A 25,557-nucleotide genomic window follows, 5' to 3' on the forward strand; every position below is an offset into this window, starting at 1 on the left:
GAGGCAGGCGGCAGGGAATTAGACACACCTCTTTCTTATCTCTGAGTTCAAGGCCTGCCCGCTGAGTTCCAAGACAGCCAGGGCTACACGGACCCTGTCTATTAAAAGAAGGAAAATTGACCAGGGCTTGCCCGTGGTGCTGCACACCTGTCGCCCCAGCTTGGAGGGGAAAGCAGTAAGGTCTTGGGTTCAAGATCAGCCTTAATTACTTACACAGTGAGACCTTGTCTCCAAAAACAAAGCCCAAGTAAATACAGCCCTGCCACAAAACTGACAACCAGGCTTTCATATTTATCTACACAGACCTGTGCACACGTATATAGTAGCTGTGTCCATACGAACCTGCACACGGAGGCTCATAGTAAGTTGCTGGAATTATGACAAGTGAGTGAACAGAGGTGCACCCAGACCATGGAATGTCTGTTAGAAACAAATGAAATTTCAAGCCATAGGAGGACCTGGGAGGACCAGAGAGATGGCTGAGTGGGTAAAGGCACTACTTGCCCCTTAGCCTTGACCAGAGTTTCATACCCAGGATCCACAAGGCAGAAGAAGAGACTTAACTCCTGAACTTCTGGACGTTGTGCTCTGACTTCCACACGTAGGCCTCAGCACAGCCACACCAGTAAAGGGTGGGTAGCGGGAGAGATGACTCAGTAGGCCATGATTTGGTTCCTAGCACCTCACAAGTACCAAGAACTCTTAATTCCAGGGAATCTGACAGCCTCTTCTGCTTGCTGCAAGGACCAGACTCACACATGGCACACCTACATACATACTAAAGAAGGTTCCTTTAAATAGGCCATGGTGCACTAGTACAACATGGTGTTTTGGAAACAGTGAAAGAAGGGCTGGGGTGCAGGTGAACCATGACCTTTGTCAGTAAACGGACCATGCCAGGCACGGTGGTCTAAGTGTGGTGTACTTACTACCCAGAAGCATTCAGGAAGCTTATGCAGGAAGATGAAGATTTGGAGGCCATTCTGGGGTGTGTAGTAAGACTCTCAAACAGTGCATGTGAACTGTACAGTGTTGGTAGGGTTTAACTGTACCCATGTACAACTCAACACTCTGTGATGACGTTGTGAGGCAGGACCCGTCAGAGGCGAGGAGGCCTCGGGGACGCCTCCCTCATGCACGATGGGATGGAGCCCTTATGAAAGCCCTTCTGTGTCCTGCCACGTCCCCCGCTTGCCCGGCCTCTTTCACTATTGAGAGACCTTTGTTCCCACTGAGACAGCCCCACTAGACACCGAAACGGCCCTGCTTTGACCTTGGTTTTCTGCTGGAAGCCGATTCGTGTTCATTTAGAGGTACAGAATAGCACCCGCCGAGTGAACCGCGTGTACACTGTGGACTTCTGAGATCATGAACTTTGGAAGAAATTTTACTGGTTCTAATAGACCCACCGGAAGGTGCAGCCCAGGAGGCAGGGGGCAGGGGAGCGTGAGCTGTCTGTACTTTGTGCTCAGTTCTCTTGCGAACCTAAAATTATTCTGAAGAATTGTCTATTAATAAGACAAACGGAGAGAGAGCCACACCTGCTGAAGTCATCTCCCCAGTGGCTTAGCCACTTTGCATTTCTGGTACTAGAGACCCCCAGCCCTGCTGTCACTGCTTTTTCTGTGGACCTGTTCTCAAAGGCGACTGTCATCATCTGTGGACCTGTTCTCAAAGGCGACTGTCATCATCTGTGGACCTGTTCTCAAAGGCGACTGTCATCATCTGTGGACCTGTTCTCAAAGGCGACTGTCATCATCTGTGGACCTGTTCTCAAAGGCGACTGTCATCATTTGTGGACCTGTTCTCAAAGGCGACTGTCATCTGTTTCCTTGTAAATGAACATCTCCTCAGATGCCTTTGCCCTCTGGAAAAACGCGCTCTTCCTCCCCAGGTGAAAGTGCACAGCCACACCAGTGCCCCTGAGCTTCCATGCTCAGGGCCGTGAGCCAGGATCTCCCCCACCATTAAAGGTCAGATGTCACAGGGTTTGTTGTGTGCAGTGGGGCTTTTGTTGTTTGTGTCTACAAGTGCTGGGGACCACTCAGCTACTGGGTCTCATCCCCAGCTCAGGGCTGTGCTTTTCTACATGACTGCTTGAATTGACTTCCCCGTGGAAACTGAAGACTACACAGAAAGCATCCACAGTGTAGTCCACACAGGTCAGGAGCCAAGGTGACCACTGCAGCCTACCCAGTGTTCCCCTCCGTCTCCTCTGAGACCTTCACATGGGTTCTACTACAGGCTTGCACAATTCCAAGGATTGTGTTTGTGAACTGCAGTGACTGTGGGGACCAGCGTCTTTGCCCTCAGATGGAGTGGGCACACACACAGTCTCAGCATCCAGCCAGGCTAGTGTGCTTTCCACTACAGAATGCTTACTAATGGAAGGGATGGGAGGAACCATTCCCACTGGGTCTGTGTGCAAAACTGCACGCTTTCCTGGCTCATGAGAAGACATTGGCTCCAAGTCCCCTAACATTCATGACCTGGAAGAAGCCCAAGTCTCCTGGCTTTGAAATGTGGGTTCCTTGTCACCTCCAATGGCAACTTTGATGGCTTTGCTTGGGGTCACTTGCCAGAGAAGCCAGGTTAGATTTTCTTATTTTTCTCTTTGGCTGTTTCATGACCAACTGGGCTACAGTGTGAGCTCCTGATACCAAGCTCACCAAGCCTGTGCTGACTGAATTCCACCATGGCCCTCTGGAAACTAAGATTCTTAGAAATGAGGAAGGTTGCCTTATGGTGTACAGCACCACACAGAAAAGAATTGTCAGTTGCAAAGTAGTCTTGTTTGTATGGGCTTTAAACAACCCAAGCTGCTCTTCCAGAGGACCTAGGAAGGTTCCCAGCACCCACATGGTAGCTTACAACTGTCTGTAACCGCAGTTCTTAAGGATCACAGATAACCCTCTTCTGGGCTTTGCAGGCGCCAGCATGTGAGTCTACATGTACACTCGGGCAGAACACCCATACACATACTACAATAAAGACCAATTACAGAATCGAGCTGGAAATGTGACTTGGTGGTAAAACATTTAACCAGGAATGCACAGGCTGGGCTGGATGCCTAGCATGGCAACAAACAAAAATAAACTTTCCGTTTCTGAACATAACATTTTAGTGAAATGACAGCTCTATTTTCCAAGCTGCTCCCCAATCAATTAGATCTTAAATGATTTAAAACATTTTATGTGTGTTTTGCCTGCGTATGTATCCGTGTGACCGTGGTGCCCACAGAGGCCAGAAGAGGGCATTTGATCCCCTGGAACTGGAGTTAGAGCTGTGAGCTGTCATATGGGCGCTGGAAATCAGACCTGGGGGCCTCTGGAAGAGCTGCCAGTGCTTTTAACCACAGAAGCATCCTCTAGCCCCAGTGAAATCTTTTAGATTGGTTTTGAACACTTGGCAGCTCTCCTACCTCAGCCTTTTGAGGGCTGGGATTACCAGGCGTGAGCTTCCACACCTAACCAAATTCAAAGGTTTTTGTAGTAAAGCTGGAAACTGGGCCAGTGAGATGACTCAACAGGTAAGACTGCTTGCCAGGCGAGCCTGGCAACCCAAGTTTGCTCCAGGAGCCCATAGTGGAAAGAACCAAGTTACAGAGTGTTGTGTTTTGACCGCCACACGGGAGACACACACACACTTTAAAAAGGAAACTACACAGGGCAGAGTCCAACAGAAAGATGACAGACAGATGCAGGCATGTAGAGCTTCCTGCATGCATCGGAATTCCTGACAGGAATTAAAATGAGTGAGCCATGGTGGCAACAGACCTGCATCTTAGAGGGGGGTCTCCCTCCAGCTTAGGCTGGCCTGGAACAGGTTTGCGTCGGCATCAAGCAGTAAAGTGGAAAAAACTACTTTGCACCTTTGTTTCAGAAAAAGGCCGCACACGTTTCACACATACACAGATGGTAAATTGTGAAGCATGCCAAGGGAAACTAGAGATTCAGCACTGTTTAGTCCTGGAGAGGGGTGGAGGATGGGCCTGGGACCTACCAAGCTGGACTGCTGCTCACTTCCTCAAAGCTGTCATAGAGGAAGCGAAGAAATGGAAGTGGTGTGTAAAAGAAAATGTGAGGACTCTTGGGCTTTACATTCTGCAAGCACCTCTGCCCTAAAGGAAGGCGGCTGCACTCCACCTGGATAGCTACAAGCAGCCCCTAGACCCCATCCATGGTGCTTTGTGAACCTGCTCTTACTGCGCCGAGCAACCCCATGCTACCTGCTCCACTCCACCCCCCAACAAACCCCCCATCCGTCCCGAGCAGCCGCTTGTACTTTGCTATAATGTGTGTCAAATTAGCACAAGATGTCATGAAGCTGACAATTTCCTCGTTCAGGTGTCAAGAGACTACCTCCTACCTTTTAAATCATGTGACTGTTTTATGTCTTAGGCCCTGACATCTCGCTCACCCAATAATGCAAACCAGACAGGTTGTCCTCCTGCGGTGTGGAGAGAGATGGGTCCATTCAGAACCGGGTGGATAAGACAGCACCGTCCCGGGTGCATGTCAGCCCCACTGGCACGTTTGTGTACAGCCCAGTGCCCATCGCCCTCATCTCGACCTCTGCAGCGCCGCCCGGCGGAGACCCTTCTGCCTGTCCAGGCGGCTAGGACGCTGTTCCGGGCGCCGCCGCCAGGGGCCGCCGCCGCTCCCCTATGACACAGCAACAATAGGGGCCGCTCTGGCCCGCGCTTCCGCCGGAAACAGGCCGCCGGCGCGGAGGCGGGCCGGATGCGACGGACGGCTGCCAGGGCCAATCGGAACCTGGTCGGGGCCGGCCGCGCGGCTGACGGAACTCAATCGGCGGCGAGAGCGGCGGCGGGGCGGGCCGAGCACGGGCTTCCGGCGAGGCCCGGCAGGCGCCGAGGAGGAAGAGCGAGCCCGGACGGTGCCCCTAGGCCGAGTGTGAGCGCGGCCAGGTAGGGGCCCGGTGGCGGCAGCGGCGGCATAGGGGCACGCGGCTCCAGGCTGGGCCGAGCGGCGGGAGGACGGGACGCGGCAGCACGCGGGACCGAGTCAGTCCAGGCCGGCCGCCGGTGCCCCAGACGCACCGGGGCCGGGCGCAGCGAGGCTCCGCACGGGCGGGCAGTGACGTCGCGGGAGCGGGGGGTCCGCGGGGCTGCGCTCGGTCCTGCGCACACCAGCTGGCCTTGCGCAGCCCGGCGCGCTCCCGCTCCCGGGCAGCCGCGGGCTGACCAAGCGTATGGGTGGGACATTGCGCACGCGACGCCACACGACGGGCCTCGCTCTGTTTTTTCAGGATGACGACTTCAGGCGCTCTGTTCCCAAGCCTGGTTCCCGGCTCTCGGGGATCCTCTACCAAGTATTTGGTGGAGTTCCGGGCAGGAAAAATGTCATTAAAAGGAACTACGGTCACCCCAGATAAACGGAAAGGGCTCGTGTACATCCAGCAGACCGACGATTCCCTTATTCACTTCTGTTGGAAAGACAGGACCTCTGGGACCGTGGAGGATGTGAGTGCCTGTAGCCAGACCAGGCCATTGGGGCAAGAGCTGGGAATATGGCTTCGCCTTCAGTGGATTGGTGTAGGGGTCGCAAGGTTGGCAAAGCGCTCCAGTCACTGTGAAGCCATGCACCCCGTAGTGACCATGGTTTTTAAGGTTTTAGCAGAGACAGCCTGCTGGCAGGGTGACAGAGCCATTTGGTGACATCGTCCTCAGCCCTGGCTTTAAACCTCCAGTCTTGTGGAGGAGTGTGCAGATATGATCCTCGCCACAGCTTCGGGTAGTTTAGCGCTCTGAAGAGGCTGCTTTCCTTAGGGCTCTTTGTCTCTCAGAATACAATGTTCTTTGTTACACTTAGGAGCAGCCAGACAGAGTTGGTTGACTTTTACTTCTTGGAGCACAGTTCCAGAATGTTTCTGTTAAGTCATCTGGTCCTTAGAGAACACTTTCTATCCCACCACTCTGGGCCCTCTTCTGTCTTCACTGTGGTTTGAGACTTCTCGATTCCACCCTGCTATTGGGTCCTGCAAATTTTCAGGGGACCTAAACCTTGGTGGTGCATTACTTGAATGCATGTGTGTATGCCTGTCTGTCATCTGTCTGTCTGTCTGACTGTCCTCCTTGTGTCGCCAGGACTTGATTATCTTTCCTGATGACTGTGAGTTCAAGCGGGTGCCTCAGTGCCCCAGTGGGAGGGTCTACGTGCTCAAGTTTAAGGCAGGGTCCAAGCGGCTGTTCTTCTGGATGCAGGTAAGAGAGTGGTCTTCTCTGTCTTCCCTTGTGACACACTTGAGGTGCTGACCTGGAGGGCCTGCTTTAGCTGAGTTCCCACCTCTGTCCCAGAGCCCTGCCCATGGACTCACCCACAGGCACCCAGCCTCAGGGCTTCGGGTCTCCACTGCTCCCTGGCCAGAGGTGCCGCCCTCCGTTCTCTCAGCTGTCGAGTTTTCCCACCCACTCCCCTTAAGCTTTCCTGTGCAGTGTCGTGGCGCCTTGCATCTCGCCTACATCTGTAGTGTCCCTCAAATGCAGACTCCACATTCTGCCACCTGTTGGAGGCCATTGGCATATTTGTGTTTCTTATGCTATTAATGTGGTTCTGCTGTGGTATGGGACATGGGCTCTCTCTTGGGTGTATGGGTCCAGTCTAGAGTCAGGGCTAGACTTGGGGTATGTTCAAGGGTAGGGCACATGGCCATTACCACTGTCATCCTGTGAAAAGGGGCAGCAGCTGTGTATCTGCAAAGTGCCAGGAGGGGAGGGGCTTCCTCTCAGCCTGGGTCTGGTCACCTGAGCACAAGGATCCAGAACAGAGAGGACAGGGGGTGCGGCCATGTTGCAGAGGTCTTTAGTTGGAAACTTAAGGTGGCAGTCCTCACTGCAGAGGCTTTCTCCACAGTTCTGAACATTGTTAACAGACCCCCAGCACAGCTACTCTTCAATTTTCCTTTCTTGGAAATGCCTTTCTTGCCCCTTTGCTGCACAGTATTCTTTTCTGAAGTTTTGGGGCCAGTGGTTGCCCGGGCAGTGGAGGACACATTACCCCCACAGCCCAGGAAGAGCCATACTCCGAAGGCCCTGAGGCTTGGCACTGTGATCACTGGCTCTGTTGCCATTGCTGTCATTAGAGCTGGGAGGCTGGGAGGTCCAGTGCTGTCACATTTGCAGGTTACTGCCTCTCCAGTCACTGTGTGGGCTGAATCAGGATAGTTGGCCGTGTGGGTGCAGGGAAGCCAGCAGGCAAGAGCCAGCTCCTTGTGCAGACTGCTCAGCCTTGGCTCTTTGCGTATTCTCTCTGCCAGGAGCCCAAGACTGACCAAGATGAGGAGCATTGCCGGAAAGTGAACGAGTGTCTGAACAACCCCCCCATGCCTGGGACACTGGGAGCGAGTGGGAGTAGTGGCCACGAGCTTTCAGCACTGGGCGGTAATTATCACCTAGACCTGTGTGGGACAGTGTTCTTCAGTGACCGGGAACATTGTGAGGTGGAGCCTTGCTTAATAAGTCCTGGTTCTTTCTTTCCTCCCATCCACACAGAGCTCACCTGCTCCCTGCCATCTCCTTCCAGAGGCCACTATATCCTGAGTGGCTCTGGGGTGGGGCCAAGGCCAGGCTTCTGCCATAGTCAACAATGTGTGGTGCTCACGGGGTCTAGGTCTGACCACGGCCACCACAGCAGGCCCATGTCTGGTCCCTGTGTTCACCAGGTGAGGGTGGCCTGCAGAGCCTGTTGGGGAACATGAGTCACAGCCAGCTTATGCAGCTCATCGGACCAGCCGGCCTCGGAGGACTGGGTAATACCCCGCTGTCCTGTCCCTGCAGGGCTCTCTTACTAGGGTTCCAGCCATGTCTGTGTGTGTTTGTGCCACTCCTTTGGAAGATGCTTGTCTGCTAGGTGGGCAGAGAGACCTGGTCTAGTGTGTGTCTCTGAAGGTCACCTGAGGTCCAGCACAGATGTTAGAGCTACTTAGAAGGCTCTGTTCTGGCCAGGCTGAGGCCTGGAGTGAGAATGCGGGTGGGGTGGAAATGACCTAATGACCTAACTTAGCTTTTAGAATGCAGGCCAGCATAGTGTGGCCACTTCAGCCTCCTGTGGCTGCCTAACCCTCCCTGTTTGTTCATCTCTTGGCCTTGGTACTAGAACGTGTAGCTTTTCTTGCTGGAGGACATGGGTTAGTGCCTTCTCAGGTGTGCTGGGGGTGTCTCTAGCTCACATTTCTTTACTCTTGTAGGTGGGCTTGGGGCCCTCACTGGGCCAGGCCTGGCCAGCTTGCTGGGGAGCAGTGGGCCTCCAGCCAGCAGCTCCTCATCCAGGTGAGCTTCCCATCCCCCAGCGCCTGCCATGGGCCAGTATGTTCTCCTTTCTGGAGACCCCACTTAGGGTAGAGGGCCCCATTACCCCTCAGCTTGTTAGCAGGGGAGGTGATCCTGGGCCTGAGGAGTAGCCCTGACTCACAGTGGGCCTAGCTGCTCCAGCCCTTGCTCCCTTTCCCCAGCTCCCGGAGCCAGTCGGCAGCCGTCACCCCGTCCTCTACCACCTCTTCCGCTCGCGCCACCCCAGCCCCTTCTGCCCCAGCAGCTGCCTCGGCGACCAGCCCGAGTCCCGCACCCAGCTCGGGTAATGGAACCAGCACAGCAGCCAGCCCGACCCAGCCCATCCAGCTGAGCGACCTCCAGAGCATTCTGGCCACTATGAACGTCCCAGCAGGGCCAGGAGGCAGCCAGCAGGGTGAGAGCTGTGGGTGCTCACAGGGTGGAGGGCTGCTGCCCATAAACTGGGTGGCTTTTTGAGATGTGGAGCTGGGTGTCCATGCCGTCCAGCCACACATGCCCACCTCACATCACCCTGCCAGCAGTCTGCTGCTCTGCTCTCAGGGTGCCTGGGCTAGTGCCAGGCCACTGACAGCCACGTTGCTTGTGCCCTACGTAGTGGATCTGGCGAGTGTGCTGACACCAGAGATCATGGCTCCCATCCTTGCCAACGCAGACGTTCAGGAGCGCCTGCTGCCCTACCTGCCCTCTGGGGAGTCTCTGCCCCAGACTGCAGAGGAGATCCAGAACACATTAACCTCGCCCCAGTTCCAGCAGGTGTGTATGGACGGTGTCCACGGTGCTCTCTGCACCTGTGACTTTTAGCATCAGTAGGTCTGGTGCCCCAGGTACCCAGCTCTGCATGTCTGCTCCTTGTTGCAGGCCCTGGGTATGTTCAGTGCGGCCTTGGCCTCAGGACAGCTTGGCCCTCTCATGTGCCAGTTTGGCCTTCCTGCAGAGGCTGTCGAGGCCGCCAACAAAGGTGATGTGGAAGCATTTGCCAAAGCCATGCAGAATAATGCCAAATCGGACCCCAAGGAGGGTGACACAAAAGGCAAGGAAGACGAAGAGGAAGATATGAGTCTAGATTAAATTATTCGCTGTCCTTCCCCAGTTGGATTTCGTAGTTGTGTGATTCCGTAGTGGTGATTGTGATTTGTTCCTGCCCGCCTCCCCGCCCCACCCCACCCTACCCACCTCACTAATAAAGTCCTCTCTTGTACCCGTCAAGTCTGGTCTTGTCCTGTGTTACTTGGAACTGGGCTGGTGAGGAGTCTGTTGTGGTGAGGCTAGCTCCCACTCGGCCATCGCTCTGTTAAAACCCCACGCAAGTCAAACAAGTCACTTTAATTCCATACCCACAATTTTACAGATCTCAGTACTGAAAGCTGTCGGACAAGAGGGACAAAGTATAAATATGTCTGTTCCGCAGTGTAAACCAGAAATGACTTGTTAATCATGGAAAGTGTACGCAAACACTAGGTCTGGGAACCTCAATGCCAGCGTAGCGGGAAGACACTGGGGTTGGCCTGCCTCTGGGTCAGTGCCTTTCCCTGCTTGGAAATTGCTAGGGTTCCTGAGGGGCATCCGCTCATCCCCACTGCTCCCTGGATGCGTGCAGAAGCAGTCATGTTGACAGGGACCCCGTTGAACAGCAGCTTCCTCAGACATCCTCGGTAGGCAGGGGGCTCTGGCCAGGCAGCTGAAGACTCTGAAAATACAGAGGGGCCAGAGGAAACTGGTTTGATGGCCGCTGGGTCCTCTGTCCTTGCATTAGCTGCTGTCAACCTACCCTTGTGAAGGGTGGGAAGATCCCAGTCCCCACAGAGCAGTCCACACTTACTGGGCGGGCTCCCAAGGTGCAAAAGCGCTGGAGAATCAGTCAAGGTCTCTGGCAAACGGCCTGTGGTGTGGTTGCTCTGTGTGTCGACTTCCAGCCGCAGTGTGTTCCTGCCCTTGATCACTGTGGAGCAGATTTGTGTCCCCAGCCAGCTGACCTGCAGTGTCCCTTCCACAACCCACCCTTCTCTGCAGAAAGGGAAAAGGGTCCCCTCACCTGTTACTCGGTGCCACCGTCCATCACAAAGCTTGGGGTAGGTCACCCACGTGGAGAACTCCCCTGCCCCATCATTTGCCCGTAGCAGGACCTGGGGTGAGGGACAGTTAGGCTCTGCCCAACAGAGGCCACAGTGAAGAAACCCCAAACGACAGCTCTGCTCACCTGTTCTGTTAGCAACTGCAGCTGCACGTAGGGAGTGGCCTGGGCCTGGCCCAGGTGAAAGATGAGGCCAGCAGCAGCCAAGGGCCGCACCTCCAACTGCAGGCTCACATGGGGCATCTTGGCCTTGGGGAGCTCTGTGGGGAGGGGCCGTGATGGGAGAGGTCCAGGGCCTTGCTTAGAACCCCTATTCCCACAAGACCTCCCTTGCCTCACACACCTAATGTGACGGCTCCCTCACTGCCTGGGAAGAACAGGCCATCTTCCAGGGGGCCTGAGATGCAGGGTGTGACCCCCACCATCCTTGTTGGGGCCCTCAGTGGCCGCTTATCCAGTTGTAACTTCTTCATACAGCCGCTGAACCCCACAGACACCTAGGAGGAGCGGATGGATAACATCAGGCTTAGACGGCTGAGGGTGGGCATCCAGGCCAAGGCAAAGCAGTGTGGTTCTCACAGGAAGCTTGGAGCTGTAACTGCTGGCAGGGAGACCTCCTACAAAGAGGGTGTAGTGCTGTGGACTCTCTGCCCTGTGGACCCGGCGGTGGGGTGCCTTCTGGCTCCAGGTCTGGCTGCCATCCACCACAAGCTGGACCTGCTGCATTCCCCAGCGGACAGACACCTGGTGTGGAAAGAAGCCTGGTCAACGGTATCCCAGGACCCTGGGAAGAAAGGAGCTTGAGGGGCATTGCCTGTGCCCTGCCACCCACCCTCCCTCCTTAACCTCTTACCCTGTGCCACTGGCCAGCCCGTGAGTGCTGGCGACTCTGGGCCTGGAGCTGGGGCCCAGGGCCCTCAGTCTGTGCGACAAAGCGTCCATGGTTTAGAAAGAGTACCAGTGAAGGACTGTGGCTCGACAAGGGGGCTACATAGAGCAAGAGGCCCTGGGAAGCCGCATGTGGGCGGACGAGCATCGAGAGGTGGAGCCTGAAAGCCAAGCATGGTGTCAGCATGGGTAGCAGTTCAATCCCACCCAAGCCTGGCCTGGCCAACCTTACCTATTCCTGTGGGATGGGGAGACACCCACAAACTGCAGGTAACTGGGCACGGGTCCCCCAAACTGGTACGCATCCTGAATAGTCCCAAGGAGCCAGGGTGTCATGCAGGTGAGGTCCTGGCTGGGTTGGCGACTGCGGCGGGAAACCTAAGGCACAGACCAGACCGCAATGCATTGGCCAATTGCTTGATAGCCAGAGTCTCAGCTACCCAAGTCCTGCCCACACACTACTGTGGGTCCCCTACCTTCTGAGCTGTGGCCCTTGAGGTCTGGAGTTGGGCTGGTGTGCAGCCTACGCTTACGTTGACACTCCCCATGTTCTGGTGTAGGTCAAACACACGCTGTGGTCCCCGAAGTCTGTGGTGGGGAAGGGGTTAGATACCCGTCAGTGACAGGAATCCAGGGTCAGCTGGGACTTCATCCCCAACACCCACCAGCTCACCGCTGCACAAAAACGTTGCTGATGCAGCCACTGAAGTTGTGGAAGGTACCAGACATAGGCAGGCCTCCCAGGAGAAGCCGTGGGGGCTCCTTAGGCTGTAGTTGGAGCATGGGGGTTGTTCCCTCACGGGACTTCACTGGTTGTAGCTGGTCATCCACATACAGCCATACCCTGAGAAGAAGACGGTGTTTCCCAGCCCAGTACATTCTTCCTGAAGGGCCACGCCTCCCCCCAGGCCCTCCTGTAGGGCACACTAGCCCTCCTTCCCTCTCTGCCTGAGGCGGGACTCACCTTGTGACATTGCTGTAGAAGGCAACATAGTGAGGGGCGCCATCAGCAAAGACCCGTTGAGTTTCCACCTCTCTGTTCATAAACTGGAGTGTCACGTGACCCCCCCTCAGGGATACCTGGTATGGCCCATCCTAGTGACAGAGGCAAGGTCACTGGCTAGGCCAAGAGTCCAGACTCATCCCTTCTTGCCCCAACAGGCCCAGACTGTGGCTGCAGCAGAACCAAGCTACTACCAGCTTACCGGGGAGGTGCGGTAATACAGCAGGTTGTCATCCTGAGTGCCACGAAAGCCGAAGCCAGAATAGACCTCTCCAGTGATCGGCGCCACATCGGGAAGTGCCAGGGGCAGGAAGCCATGGCCGTGGAAAGTCATGGTGCGTCCCATTAGCAGGTCAGCGGTGCAGCTGAAGCTGATGCCCGTGGTGTTCAATCGTTTGAGGTCCACGTACTTGCCCAGAGCCTTGATACCTTTGATACAGCCACGGACAGAGCCTCCCGAGGGGAAGAGCCGCCGTAGGCTGCAGGACACAGATCAGGTCATGAGTAGCTGCCCTGATGGCACTGGGACCCCACATGCCCAGGGCCCATGCTCACCTTGGGGGCAGCTCCTCAGGTGGCACACCTCCCAGGTAGTAGGCATCAGCCATCTCCAGCTCGTTATCCTGATCGACGCTGAACACAGTGGCCCGCTCCACACGCACCAGCACACGTTTGCGGGCGCCAGCCAGTAGAAACACTTGGATCTGCAAGGGATAGGTAATGGGTCTCAGGAAAGCCAAATTTCTCGGCTGGTCCTCCTGTCCCCAGGTCCCTTGCCTCACCGCCTTGCTGGCTGCCGTCAAGGCTTGTGGGGGCTGCAGTGGGTCTGCCCTCTTCAGGCCGGAGCCGAAGTCATAGAGGAGTACAAGAGTGCCGTCCTGTACTGCCAGGCACAAGAACTGGTTCTGCAGGAACAGGGCAGAGCAGGGTCAGCTCGGGGATCTTAGGAAGGCTCACATCAGGGCAAAGCCAGAACCGGGAGAAGGCACAGAGCAGGACGGGGCGTGGGGGTCAGCCGTGCCTCTTGCTTGAGGAAAAAGATGATCCCGTTGTAGGACACAAGACGCAGCTCCTGTTCAAAGCGTTTTGTGTTGCTGAACTGCTTCTCAAAGGTGATGCGGGCAAAGCCACTGCCGTCCAGGTAGGAGCCATCTGTGAGCCATGGGTCACCGGTGGTCTTGGAGCTGCAGGTTGGAGGCTTCAGGTCAGTGGAGGGTGGGTGAGTGGAGACACAGGGTGCTGCTGGGCCTTACTTACCGAGCGCAAGGCTTTTCCACCGCAGTGGCCAGCTTGAAGGCCTGCTCAAAGTTGTAGAGGCTGACCACCTCCTCATTCAGTGTGTCCATCTCGATGCAACCCAGGTAGCCAGGGAATCGGAGGGGTTCAGGGGGCTACGGGTGAAGTGCACGGTCAGGGCACCCTCCTACCCCCTAGATGCCAATCCTGCTCAGACTGCAGGAGAATGAACTTAAAACCAGATGAGGACCCCCGCCCCCGAGACTGAGCCAGGCCCACCGTGAAGTTGCTGGGGTATCCTCCCACGTAGAAGACAAAATCGTCAGGATTCAGGTTGAGTAGTCCCTCCCTCCCAGGGGCCACTGTGTCCCCCTTGATCTCATGAACCATCTGCTTCTCCACCGTGACAGACATGTGGCCAAACTGGAGGGTCCTGCAAGCAAAGGTGAGGGGTGAGAGGCAGACGGGGCACTTGGATATACAAGCCTAACCTCTCTTCAAAGTAACCCTACCTGTCGATGCTGACGGCTGCAAACTGCTCCCCGATGTTCTCGTCAATGCTGAGAGTTGTGGGGCCAGCCTCGCCTAACCTGTACACCCAGTGCACCTTCTGATTACGCAGAGACACTCCCATGTAGTCCCCGGTGGCCTGTGGCGGTGGCCAGAAGGTGCAGTTAGGATGGGGCTCAAACACCATCCATTTCTACCCCGAAGTCCGGTATGGCCCATCCTCCGTCCTGCTCAGTACCTGGCGGCTCCCCATGTACAGAACAAAGTGGTCCCTAGTGTTCTCGCCAGGTTCAGGCGCTGGCACTGGGCTCTGGATGTAGAACTTGAGGGCGGTGTAGGCAGCAAGGTCAGCGAGGTCTCGTGGGGTGCGCAGCCGTACCCCCGAATGCCCGTTGAACTTCATGGACACCTTGACCTGGGAGTGTAGCACAGGGCAGTTTACCACCCAGCTTCTCCGATCTGCTGCCCCTGCACATCTCTCTAAGGTGAGCGCCCACCTTGTTGGCGGCACTCCGAGCCTGGGCAATGAGCTTGCGCACACGACCGATGTTGGCAGACAAGGCCAGGCTGGCGTTGTGCACTCCACGGTTCTCCAGACGGCTCAGTTTGGCCAGCAGCTGTGGCAATGTCTTCTCCAGGGTGGACACTGCAGGAGAGTGGGATGAGTGGGATGAGAGCCTTGGCTCCCACGCCTCGGCCCCCTAGGCAGGCGAGGACCACTCGCGCTCACCTGAACTGCTTGCATCCCGTTCCGCCTGGCTCAGGTCCTGGCCTCGCAGGCCCCCCAGCTGGCTCTGCCACCGCTCCACATTCTTCTGCATACCCTGAAGCTGAGACTGCACATGGGCGGCCGTGTCGCGGGCTTCTGCAGCCACAGCCTTGGCGTGAGCGATCTCTCGCTGGTCTCGCCTGTAACAGACGGAAGCCATGCCCAGCAGGAGCCAACTTCATGCTCCTGGGGCCCTCGGCTGCACACGCCCGCCCCTCTGCACAGCAGCTCCACACTTGCGGCTCGATACATTCAAAATCCTACCCACTCTTCTCTTCTTGGCCCTGTAATCCTCCCACCCAGGGCCATTATCAGGAGTCTTGCCCTGCCTGTTTCTAGGTTTGTGGTCAGGTGTGCCTGGGACATTTTGGTGGCCACAGGAAAACCTAGACAGCAGGGTCAGACCACGTTGTCAGTTCTGAGCCCTCTTGGAGAGGCAGCCAGATGAACCCCATTCTGACCTCTGTGCTCGCTGGTCAGCAGGTCTTTTCCAGGAACGCCCTCCTGGACCAAGGGGCTCTGTTGGACGCGCTCCTACATCCTCCAGTAACTACCCCACTGAGGCTTGTCCCGTGCCCGCCCATAACTTCAGCACTGTCCAGCACTCTTGTGACCTGCTCATCGGTGCCAAGTGCCTGCAGGGCCAACTGTGCCGGTGACTTGTGCCTCAGGGGTCAGGGGCACAAGCCCAGAGTGCTGCTTAGCCCGGGAGCCTCCTCGGACACATGGACCACAGCACGGACTGACGTCTGCTCTCACAAGGCACCGCTGAGTGCGGAGGAGGGATAGGCAAGAGAAGGGAGAAGTTACGCACTTGTGTCCATGGCCAGCATGGCTTGTGCCTCCTGGATCTGGGCGGCCAGCTGGTTCTTCTTGGCACGGACATCGCGAAGCTGGGTCCCCGCGGCCTGCAGGCGGCCATGAGCTGCAGAGAGGAGGCAGCCTCAGTGGCAAGGAGTTCTACCCAAACCCTCCTGGCCCACAGATGGAGTGAGAACAAAGACAGAGGCCTTGAGCTTCATCCATCCTCCTCCGGCTGTGGTCCCTTTGCACACCACCAAGACAGGCAGACATTACACCCCAACTCCCGCCCACAGAGTAGACCCCATGGCGTAGAAGCCACCCAGGGCAGGCACACTTAGGACCTATTGATTCTCACACCAAACAGCACTAGAACCATCCTGAAGCTACAGGGACATGTCCCAGATATGTCACAGGTACTCACCAAGGCCCAGCCTCTCCTGGTGCCCCAAGATGGTCTCCACCAAGGCACTGCTGTTGGCTAACAGCTTCCGGGCTCCAGCTGCTAGGCCCCGCTGCACCACCATCTGCAAAAGATCAGGGGCTGTTCACATGGGGCTGTTCACATGGGGCTGTTCACACCACTGGGCCTGGGGAGCAGGGCTCCGGTGGGGCCACAGACGCTCAGAGCCTCACCTCCCATGTGCGGCTGGCCTGCCTCAGCGCGTGGCCTGCGGCATCTTCGGCAGCCTGAACGGCCTGCAGGATGCTGCTATAGGCATTGGAGGCTTCCATGGCCCTCTGGATGAAGCGGTCCTGATTGATTCCCTGGATAATGCTGCCAGGAGAGAAGGAGGATCATGGGATATGTGGTTGGGTGTGCCGGAGAGCATAGCCCGGCTGGCCGAGTCTCATGGTCCCTCACCCCCTTTAGATCTGCTCCTTCCTGCCAAACCCTGGGCCCCCAACTTCCCCTGAGGCTACAGAAAGCCTGACTTCTCCCTCCAGGAACCCTCCCAGGCTTGTCACCCTACTGCAGGCCAAGTGTACCCACAGGCATCCCGGCTGCACGCCTGGGGTGCCTCACACATACCCAGACAGGTTGATCGCCAGCTGATTCAGCTTCTGAGCATGGGCCTCGGCAGCCTCTACTAAGTCCACCTTGCTGCTGGCGGGGGAAAAGGCCTGCATCCTCTTCAGTAGCGGTGTCCAGGCTCCATCCAGGCTGGCCGCCAGGTGCTCTAGATCCTGTGACGGCAGTGGGCTTTATTTTAATTGCCCTCCTAATTCAGGACCAGGTAGTGCTATGCATGCGAGTGATAGCTTTAAGCTGGCAGCAACCAGAAATCTTAGAGGAAACTAGCCAGATGTGACTGAGGTGCAGGGTGGGGGGAGGGCGTATTTACCTCCTTAGCCTTGTCTATGCCCTGCAGAAGCTCAGAAACATGGGCCAAGGTGAGACTGGCAGCTTGGAGAGTGGCCTTTAGGGTGGCGTTGTCCTGGGACAGCTCCTGTTTCCATTGCTTGGGACAATATTTTAAGAGAGGCTATAATGAGGCCCTAAGCACCGTAGGGCAAGGGGAAAAGGCGGGAGGGACTGGGTTTGAGAGAACATGGGGGACAGTCAGAAAAGACCAGGTAGAGGAGGGGAGATGTAGGGAGAAGAGGGAGAATGGGGAAAGAGTTGACAGAAGACCAGGGCCTGGGGAGGAGGCAGCCCAAGAGCAGGAAGAGTGGGAGGCGACAGGGACACAGGACAAGAAGCGAATATACTCACCAGGGCTTCTCTCAGCCGCTCCTCGTTGCGGCTGTTGAGTTCATCAGCCTCCCGGGTAGTATTGACTGCATGGTTCAGGGCCTCACGGAGGTCCATGAGGCCAGACTCGTACTGAGCCAGCTGGTCCCGAATGTGTGTGGCCAATGCCTGGTTCTCCTCCCAGAAGCCAGTCAGCTGCTCCTGGACACGCGCCATCACTGGCCAACACCAGAGTAGGAAGGCGGTCACCATGCTCCCCAGAACCCTTTGTGACCCGCCCCCCGTATCTGCCCAGTGACCATCTAGTCCTCCTCTAAAGCACTAAACTAAACTAAAGTTGTTTTAAATTTGGCCCCAGAGCTCCCAGGCCATGACCCTGAGCAGCCCTGCCTAACAGGGTTTGACCCTACTCACGCCTCTGGGCTTCTGCCAGTTCAGCTTCTGCCACTGCCTGTGGGGCCCCCAGGTCACGAGTCCGCATATCCCAGAGTAGCCGCTCCACTTCAGCCAGTGCCCAGCGCAGCTGCTCGCCAGACGGTGTTGTGGCATTGCCTGGAAATCCTTGAGATGCCAGTTCTACAGAGAGGGGATTGTCAGGGCCTGGGGCTAGACGCCACTCATCCACTTCCAAGCCTGAGACCTGCTCAGGGCATTAGGCAGGACACCAGCACATATCCCAGCAGTACTTCACAGGCTCTTAGAGCCCCCAAGATTAAGACGCCTTTCCGCCTTTCTCTCTTCATCCTGACACACGGTTCATCCCAATTCCTCCCCATCCCCCAAGCAGTAAGCTCACCCCCTCCTACCCCCATCCCAATCCTTTGGCTATGCCAGATCCAGTCATAAGATTGGGAGCCCCAGGTTCTTTTCAGCTGTGGGTCTGTCCGTCACTGAGGAGGTATGCTCGTATTCAGTGGTGCTATGAAGGTCTAGCTCTGGGATCCAACAGACCCTGGCCAAACAGCCACTTGCCCAGAGACCAGAAACTTACAGGACTCAGCCAGTTCAAGAGGAGACTTCCAGGAGGCCCCGTCCCGCCCCTACAAGCAGCTCACCCTATACTGGGCCCAAGCATCAGCCAGCCTTACCATTCAGGGCACGGCTCACAGCTTGCACGATCTCCAACAATTTCTGTGCCCGGACCAGCGTGGACTCCGTGTTGTCTAGCAGCTGGCCTGCCCGATCTTGGACCCCTGTGGCCTGTGGGTACAGTTCCCTTCAGCTGTGGTGTTTGTGGGTGCATGACTGAGGTAGGGCAGGATGAAAAGGGTGGTCCCAGGGATGGGGGAGGGTGGCTTTGGTGTCAAGGACTGGGGAGTCATGGGGCCGAGGGCTTCCTGAGGAGAGGCCCCCCCACAGGATACTGGAATGGGATCACAGGTCTTGCCTGATTGCCCAGCCTCTCTGTATCCTGTTGAAGGCTTATACTTTGCTGCTCTAGAGTCTGTAGCTGCTCTGCTGTCTGGTTGTGGGGTCCCAGTGAGCTCCGGAGCTTACTCTGTAGGGGGGGGCGGAAGGTTAAGTACCACACGGTCAGCTAGAGGAGGCAGGGCAGGCAGGTGGGCATGAAATACCTTCAGGTCAGCAATGGAGGCATTCAGCCTGTGCAGCCTGGCCCAAGCCGTGGAGCTGGCATTGATGCCCCGCAGCTGCTCATGGATGGAGGGAAGGAGGGCACCAGCCCGCTCGAGGTCATCCAGAAGCAGGACCACACAGTGGTCACACACTGTAGGCAGGGGAGAGTGGGTCCGGAGGACATGGGTGAGCCAGGGATCACAGGACAAGCAGATTGGCCAGCACCCGGGTTACGGGTAATACGGAGTGAGTGGGTCAGGGCAGAAGTTAATCGGGAAAATGGGGTCAACTGAACTGTGTCAGTTACATCAAAGTTATAGGGATAGGAGGTCAGCAGGGGCACCCCAGGGTCAAGCGGAGGCCCCAATCTGGTCAGGAGGAAGCTGGCCTAAGGTTATAAAACACTTCACTGGGGAGAATCCTGCTCAGTGAGATCCCCCGAAGGGACAGTGGCCAGTGTTGGAGCAACAGCCCCAGGTGGAGTCTGAGGGTGGATATCAGGTTAGCACGACGTTGTGGAAGTCCTCAAAACTGGACACTGGAGCTGGGGTCCCTCTGGGGTGTCAGGGTTACTTAATACAGGGAATAAACACTAGGCCATCAGGACTGGGAACCCCAAGTACCAGGCAGAGTAGAAATGGCAGGGGAAGAGCGAGAAGGGGAGAGTGAAGGCTCACCCTCACAGTGTATGCCATGGCTCCCAGGCCTGCCCGGTACAGGCACCTGGTGCTGCTGGCTGCAGGTGTCACAGCGCTCCCCACTGAGCCCTGGAGGACAGGTGCAGCGGCCTGTGTGTGGGTCACAGTGGCCTCGTGGACATTGGCAGCCTGCAGCAAGAGTACGGGGTAGGTAGATGTGACCGTAGACATCCAGGGATGCCTGCCTCTCTCCACCCTGATGTCCCACACTCCTGTACTCACGCCTGCAACCTTTCTCCGGGAGTCCCCAGTAGCCAGGAGCACACTCAAGGCACTGGGGTCCTGTGGTCCCTGGCCGGCAGTGACACTGACCAGTCTGAGGGTTGCACTCAGAGCCCTCGGCAGCTGGTCCACAGGCACAAGGGTGGCAGCCCTGGCATTGCTCAAAACCGAAGTGTCCTTCCTGTAATACACCTCTTCGTCACAGTCTGCCCAACCCTCAGCATCACACTTTGCCAGCCCTGAGATAGAAACCTGGGCTATCTCAGGCTCACTTCACCAGCCCTGGGCTATCTCAGGCTCACTTTGCCAGCCCTGGGCTACCTCAGGCTCACTTCACTAGCCCTGGGCTATCTCAGGCTCACTTTGCCAGCCCTGGGCTATCTCAGGCTCCTCAGGACCAGCTGAAGCTCCCCCCATAGCCCATTTCTCCACAGACCAGGACTCTTCTCTCTCAGTACACTTTCTCCACAGGCCTGGTTCCTTCCTCTAGTCCGCCCCGCCCTCAGGCCTACACCCAGCCCTACCAAACAGCGGTCACAACGTTGTCCAGTCACGCCTGCCTTGCACAGGCAGCGCCCAGTCTGGGGATCGCAGGTTTCTGTCCCGCATGGGGAACAGTCACACCCTGCAGAAAGTAAGGGCTATGGTTACTGCCCTGTCCTTCCAAACCTAGCCCGCTACCTCCTGCTGTTTTCCCCATTATTTTGGCCCTAGCCTCTCGCACCCCATATTCACTGGTCCAGTTAGGCTCTTCTCCTTGCAGCCCCACCCTGAAGGGGACACCACAAGGACAGGGGCAGACCGTGAAGCTGGAGACGTGGCCTGCTCACACCGGCATATAACCTGTTCTCAGGGTGCACCCAAGATCCCACTCGGAGCTTACGGGTGCAGTTGCCTGGCAACAAGGCATTGCCGTAGAAGCCAGGGGCACAGCTTTCACAGCGGGGCCCGGTAGTATGACGGAGGCAGCCTCGACAAGTGCCTGTCAGGGGGTCGCAGTCACTGAAGATCATGTTGGGGTCTCCATTACCGCTGCAGTCGCAGGGCTGACAGGAGCTGCCTAGCACCAGAGGGTTCCCAAAAAAGCCAGGTGCGCACCTAGAGTAACAAGGAGCGGTCAGGGTCTGGTGGCCCTGCTCTGGGCACCCTGTTGTCGGTGGAGATTCACCCTGCCTAATTACCGTTCACAGGAGGCGCCGGCATAGCCAGGCCTGCAGAGGCACTGGGTTCGGCCATTTCTTAAGATGCAGCCGTCTGCAAAACTGTAAGGATTAAGACAAGCAGTTGTTACACAGCAGCACCTCTCGGCAGGGCAGCCGTGGGCTGCAGGGGTTCCCACCCTCACCTTCAGGGCTGCCGCCCACTGCGGGATTCCCACCCTCACCTTCAGGGCTGCTGCCCGTTGCGGGGGCTCCCACCTAACAGCCTACCCCAGCTGCTTGGGTGCTGCAGAGGGGACCGGCTACTTACTTATTGGAGGGCACCGCCAAGGGGCAAGGGCAGCTCACACAGGGAGATGCAGGGTCACTGGGATCACTGCTGACGAAGCCAGGCCTGCAGCGCTCACACTGGTCCCCTTCTGTGTTGTGCTGGCAGCCCTGGGGCACGGTTCATGGTCAGTGCAGAGAGAAGCAAACACGTCTCCATCTCACCCCAACTCCAGGGACAGCTCTAAGCCAGGTAGTATGTATTCTGGATCTGGGGTCTGAGTTTATCTGGAAGCACAGGCCCTGGGGTCTTCCTGGCCACCCTGCTTAGAGTACTCACCACACAAGTGCCAGAGCCAGGAAGGCAGCGGTCTGAATGCCCATGGCACTGGCAGGGGACACATCGGCCCAGGAAGAGACCCTTGGTGTCCCGGTAATAGCCAGGGGCGCACTCCTGGAGAGAGGCAGGTAGGGCATTAGTGATTGGACGCCAGCCCCAAGGCTGGGCAGACCAGGTGGGCCACTCACACATCAGCCTCTGGGGACCTTCCTGCACTAGCAGGGGCTTCAGAGACAGCACACACCGGATCATAGCGAGTTGGATCCCAGAACTGCTGGCCATGTCTGACTGTTAGGCCTCTAAACTTATGAACACAGTGCCAGACATGGATACCACAGCTCAGGAATGACCGGTCTGTGGGACTGGTGACCAGAGCCACCTTCTCTCCACCCTGAACATCGTTTTCTAGCGGCGGTCCGTCACAAACCTTCCCTGGGTATCACGCTGGTCCACCCAGATCCCCAGGCAGAGAGGGAGCAGGGAGTGGGAATCAGGGTAGATGCTGGTTGTGTGGGTCCTGGGTGAGCAATGGACAGGGTTGCAGCAGCTGTGTGTGTGGAGGGGTAGACAGGAGTGAATGCTAGGACACCAGGTTAGGACGAGCAGCCACCTGAGCGAGTACAAAGGCTGCAGGGTAGCAGAGAGGAAGACATTCAGGGGCAGACACGGCACAGGGTAGAAAGTAGATGCTGGCAGAGCGTGCTCGGGGAAGGAGCTACAGGGGGTGGGGCAACTTCCTGGCTAAGCGCCCACCCTCACCCCTTTACCTGGCATGAGTCCCCTCGGTAGTTGGCAGGGCACATACACAGTTCCACATTGCTGGCTGGAGGCCCCCCGCCAGCCTCGCTGGCCACCTCTAGTACCACTCTACGCAAGGAGACAGTGGAAGAGGTCTGTGAGAAGAGGGCACGGATCTGCAGCTGCTCCAGGCCGGCCAGCACCATCATGAGTTCCTCTCGGGACACTGGGTTGTGAGTCTCCAAGTGCCGGAAGTTCCCCTGCGGAACCAAGGTTAAGACCTCAGCTGGGGGACGTGGGGGAGCACAGAACCGACCCCCACGGAGAGGACAGGGTGCGGGCATGCAGATCACAGGAGGAGGGGGCTCCAGCAGGCGCCCGTGCTGACAGTTCACGGTTGGGCTCCTACTTCACACCACAAAACCGACTCCACCTACATTAAGAACTTAAATGCACAAAGAAAACAGTTCAAGTTTTAAAAGGACACATAAATGGGTCCTTTCTGACATCAGAGAGGCAAATACTGCCGCAAACGAGACACACAAACCGAATAAACTTGGTAAACTTCCAGATATCGAAAATCTGTTCACCAAAGGACAATTTGAAAGCTCTTTTTGCTTTTACTTTTTTTCTTTTTTTCCTCCGGAGCTGAGGACCGAACCCACGGCCTTGCGCTTGCTAGGCAAGTGCTTTACCACTGAGCTAAATCCCTTTTTGTTTCTAAAGATTTATGTATTTCATGTATACCAGTACTCTGAATGTACATGTGGATGGTTCTGAGCCACCACATGGTTGCTGGGAGTGGAACTCAGGACCTCTAGATGAGCAGCCAGTGCTCTTAACCACTGAGCCATTCCTCCTGGACATTTTTTTTTTCTTCTTCTTTTTTTCAGAGCTGGGGACGGAACCCAGGGCCTTGTGCTTGTTAGGCAAGCACTCTACCACTGAGCTAAATCCTCAAAACCCACCCCCTCTTCCTGGACATTTTTAAAAAGAAAGCTACAAGGCCATGAGACAGCTCAATGAGCAAGTGCCTGCCGCCCTCAGGCCGAGTTCAATCCGCAGGACCTGCCTGGTAGAAGAGAACCAACCCTTGCCGAGTCGCCCACTGATTCCATGTGCATGCCTGTAATGTGCATGCATGCGTGAACATGTGTACATAACACAAATCTAATAAAAAAAAAAAATACAACGTAGTGAACTAGAAAAAAAAAAAAAAGATCAAGTTACAAACTGGAGGCGGCTCTTGGTGTGTCTCGAGTGAGGTCATCTGAAAGGTAGAAAGCCCAAGGGAGAGACACGGAGGGGCTCCTACAGTGCCCGAGAGGCCCCTCACCCACTGTGCTCGAGGGTTTTAGAACCAGAGACCCATCACGGATGGTCAGAAAGGAAACCCGCCGAGCTCTGTCTCCTACTGTGGAGACCAATCAGAACAGTGACGTCACCGCCTTTGGGCCCTTGCTGGGCTCCAGGCCAGCTCTGCTCACCTCTACCAGCTGTAGCTGCCCTCGGTGAACCTGCCCAGGTGAAGGGTACGCCAGCTCCAGGAAGGCGATGCTCATTTGGTTGCCCTGAGAACCACACAAATGGACCAGGTGAGGGCTGGCAACTGGGCTTGGTCCACTATCCCGGTTGGCCGTGCCCACCACACTCCACAACCTGCAGCACGACGTCCGGCCGGCTCTCGTAGGGAATGAAGACATCACCTCGACGGGTCTCTGAGTGCAGCTCATAGTGGAGGGTCCCACCGTAGGATGACACCTGGAGCCAGCACAGTGGGAACGGTGTCTAGCTTTGCCACACCCATACTTACCGCAACCTCACCCAGGCACCTCTCCGGCTCCCTGTACAATGTAGCTCCAGGTTCCTGGCATGCGACTTCATAGTCACCCACTGAGGCTCCCCAGCATGCAACTTCATTGTCACCCACCGAGGCTCCCTAGTGCCCCAGGGCACTTCCTACCCTCCGAGTACAACCCCTCAAACCAAAGGCTCACCCTGTCTCCCAGGTAGGAGGGCGGGGCCTGCCAGTACAGCTCTGGGAAAGTGTCGGCCACAAGGCGCAGATCTGCGTGCAGCAGCTCCATCTCGGGCCGATGCTCGTGGGGTACAACCTGCCGGTCGCTGCTCAAAAGCACCCAGCCCTCCATGTCCATGAACTGTGAGCACACACATGGGTCACAGAGTGGAAACTTGGCCTTGCCCTGCACTCCAGGGCCCCTCTAATGGCTTCCGCCTCAGTCCCAGGCTAGGGTGGGATACCTCATGGCGGGCATAGTTAGAGTTTCCACAGCGCTCTGTGGCCCCGAAACAGAAGCAGCGGGTACAGCCCTTGGGGTTAGCAGCATCCAAGGAGAAGGTCCCCACGCGACACTGGTCACATCTGGAGCCCTGTACATTCTCCTAAGGGCAGGGGACAATCAAGGCCGGTGTTGAGAGCCAGACCTTAGACCTTTTTGAGCCAGACCTTAGACCTTTTTTTTTTTTTTTGCTTTGTCCCCCTAAAAGCTTCCAGGAAGTCCATGGGTCGGCTGAAGCAGATTGTAGGAAGGGGCCCGTGAAGGTGACCTGGACATAAGCCCCTGCTCACCTTGCAATGGCACTGGCCTGTGAAGGGGTCACACACACTGGCCATGGTGCCTGCCTCATGACAGTCACAGGGGCGACAGCTAGGATAACTATAGAAGCCTGGTGCACAGGTGTCACAGCGACGCCCGGCTACATTGGGTCTGCATCTGTGTGGACAAAGACTCCGTGAGTCCCCCTCTAGCCCTGGGTCATGCAGATCCCACAGGACCCCGGCCCCTACAGTGTCGTCTGAGATGAACAGGAGTGGGGTGTGAGAGGTGATGCTCTCCCTGACCCGAGATCCCGCAAGATTGTGGGGTGCCGTCTGGACTCGCCTGCACTGGCCGCTGTCCATGTCACAGGTGGGGTCCGTCAGCTCCTGGACGCCGGGCCCTGAGCAGTTACACTCCTCACAGCCCACCAAGGGGTGGCAACCAAAGCTCTGTGGCTGGCAGACCAGGCAGTCGGGGGGCACAGTGCGTGGAGGACAGATACACTGACCTGTGAGCTCGTCACACAGGCGGGCTCCGCAGTCACAGGCTGTTGGGGTGGACAGTACTAGTTGACCCCCCCCTGCCACATTCAAACCCCAGATGCATCCCATAAGGACGTGGTAGGGAAGGGCAGGGACACTACCCTACTTCTACCCCTTCTGGGCTCCTATGTGTAACTGTCAGGGCTACCTGCTGCTGTTTCCTAGACTC

General features: G+C 56.7%; 2 protein-coding genes across 2 annotated transcripts in view; one reads left to right on the plus strand and one right to left on the minus strand.

Moving 5' to 3' along the window:
- The first annotated feature begins 4,815 nt into the window (after window positions 1–4,815).
- On the plus strand, window positions 4,816–9,517 carry Adrm1 (adhesion regulating molecule 1). The gene is made up of 9 exons (XM_032904934.1): window positions 4,816–4,930; window positions 5,272–5,485; window positions 6,110–6,226; window positions 7,279–7,402; window positions 7,684–7,770; window positions 8,209–8,290; window positions 8,473–8,705; window positions 8,907–9,064; window positions 9,170–9,517. The coding sequence occupies exons 2-9, from the start codon at window positions 5,273–5,275 to the stop codon at window positions 9,377–9,379; spliced, it is 1,224 nt and encodes a 407-aa protein (XP_032760825.1). The 5' UTR covers window positions 4,816–4,930; window position 5,272; the 3' UTR covers window positions 9,380–9,517.
- Window positions 9,518–9,615: 98 nt separating this feature from the next.
- The window catches only part of Lama5 (laminin subunit alpha 5), a 48,588-nt gene continuing 32,646 nt past the window's right edge, over window positions 9,616–25,557 (minus strand). Inside the window, exons 35-79 of the mRNA XM_032904935.1 lie at window positions 25,189–25,393; window positions 24,876–25,020; window positions 24,548–24,688; window positions 24,283–24,444; window positions 23,945–24,046; window positions 23,773–23,856; window positions 22,315–22,545; window positions 21,548–21,661; window positions 21,251–21,378; window positions 20,962–21,042; window positions 20,664–20,878; window positions 20,305–20,405; window positions 19,781–19,961; window positions 19,538–19,687; window positions 18,860–19,011; window positions 18,673–18,783; window positions 18,374–18,485; window positions 17,700–17,861; window positions 17,307–17,503; window positions 16,936–17,052; window positions 16,623–16,777; window positions 16,226–16,367; window positions 16,014–16,116; window positions 15,603–15,713; window positions 15,532–15,542; window positions 14,750–14,918; window positions 14,517–14,665; window positions 14,258–14,434; window positions 14,022–14,158; window positions 13,789–13,942; window positions 13,531–13,664; window positions 13,295–13,457; window positions 13,056–13,178; window positions 12,829–12,977; window positions 12,476–12,752; window positions 12,235–12,365; window positions 11,944–12,114; window positions 11,747–11,858; window positions 11,503–11,648; window positions 11,236–11,431; window positions 10,962–11,126; window positions 10,726–10,879; window positions 10,509–10,642; window positions 10,344–10,434; window positions 9,616–10,250 (exon numbers count right to left, since the gene is read on the minus strand). Of these exons, the coding sequence (XP_032760826.1) occupies window positions 9,781–10,250; window positions 10,344–10,434; window positions 10,509–10,642; window positions 10,726–10,879; window positions 10,962–11,126; window positions 11,236–11,431; window positions 11,503–11,648; window positions 11,747–11,858; window positions 11,944–12,114; window positions 12,235–12,365; window positions 12,476–12,752; window positions 12,829–12,977; window positions 13,056–13,178; window positions 13,295–13,457; window positions 13,531–13,664; window positions 13,789–13,942; window positions 14,022–14,158; window positions 14,258–14,434; window positions 14,517–14,665; window positions 14,750–14,918; window positions 15,532–15,542; window positions 15,603–15,713; window positions 16,014–16,116; window positions 16,226–16,367; window positions 16,623–16,777; window positions 16,936–17,052; window positions 17,307–17,503; window positions 17,700–17,861; window positions 18,374–18,485; window positions 18,673–18,783; window positions 18,860–19,011; window positions 19,538–19,687; window positions 19,781–19,961; window positions 20,305–20,405; window positions 20,664–20,878; window positions 20,962–21,042; window positions 21,251–21,378; window positions 21,548–21,661; window positions 22,315–22,545; window positions 23,773–23,856; window positions 23,945–24,046; window positions 24,283–24,444; window positions 24,548–24,688; window positions 24,876–25,020; window positions 25,189–25,393 (6,815 nt within the window). The 3' untranslated portion in view covers window positions 9,616–9,780. The remainder of the gene's footprint in view (window positions 10,251–10,343; window positions 10,435–10,508; window positions 10,643–10,725; window positions 10,880–10,961; window positions 11,127–11,235; window positions 11,432–11,502; window positions 11,649–11,746; window positions 11,859–11,943; window positions 12,115–12,234; window positions 12,366–12,475; window positions 12,753–12,828; window positions 12,978–13,055; window positions 13,179–13,294; window positions 13,458–13,530; window positions 13,665–13,788; window positions 13,943–14,021; window positions 14,159–14,257; window positions 14,435–14,516; window positions 14,666–14,749; window positions 14,919–15,531; window positions 15,543–15,602; window positions 15,714–16,013; window positions 16,117–16,225; window positions 16,368–16,622; window positions 16,778–16,935; window positions 17,053–17,306; window positions 17,504–17,699; window positions 17,862–18,373; window positions 18,486–18,672; window positions 18,784–18,859; window positions 19,012–19,537; window positions 19,688–19,780; window positions 19,962–20,304; window positions 20,406–20,663; window positions 20,879–20,961; window positions 21,043–21,250; window positions 21,379–21,547; window positions 21,662–22,314; window positions 22,546–23,772; window positions 23,857–23,944; window positions 24,047–24,282; window positions 24,445–24,547; window positions 24,689–24,875; window positions 25,021–25,188; window positions 25,394–25,557) is intronic.

The sequence above is a fragment of the Rattus rattus genome, chromosome 5 (genome assembly GCF_011064425.1).
Source record: "Rattus rattus isolate New Zealand chromosome 5, Rrattus_CSIRO_v1, whole genome shotgun sequence".
Lineage (NCBI taxonomy): Eukaryota > Metazoa > Chordata > Mammalia > Rodentia > Muridae > Rattus > Rattus rattus.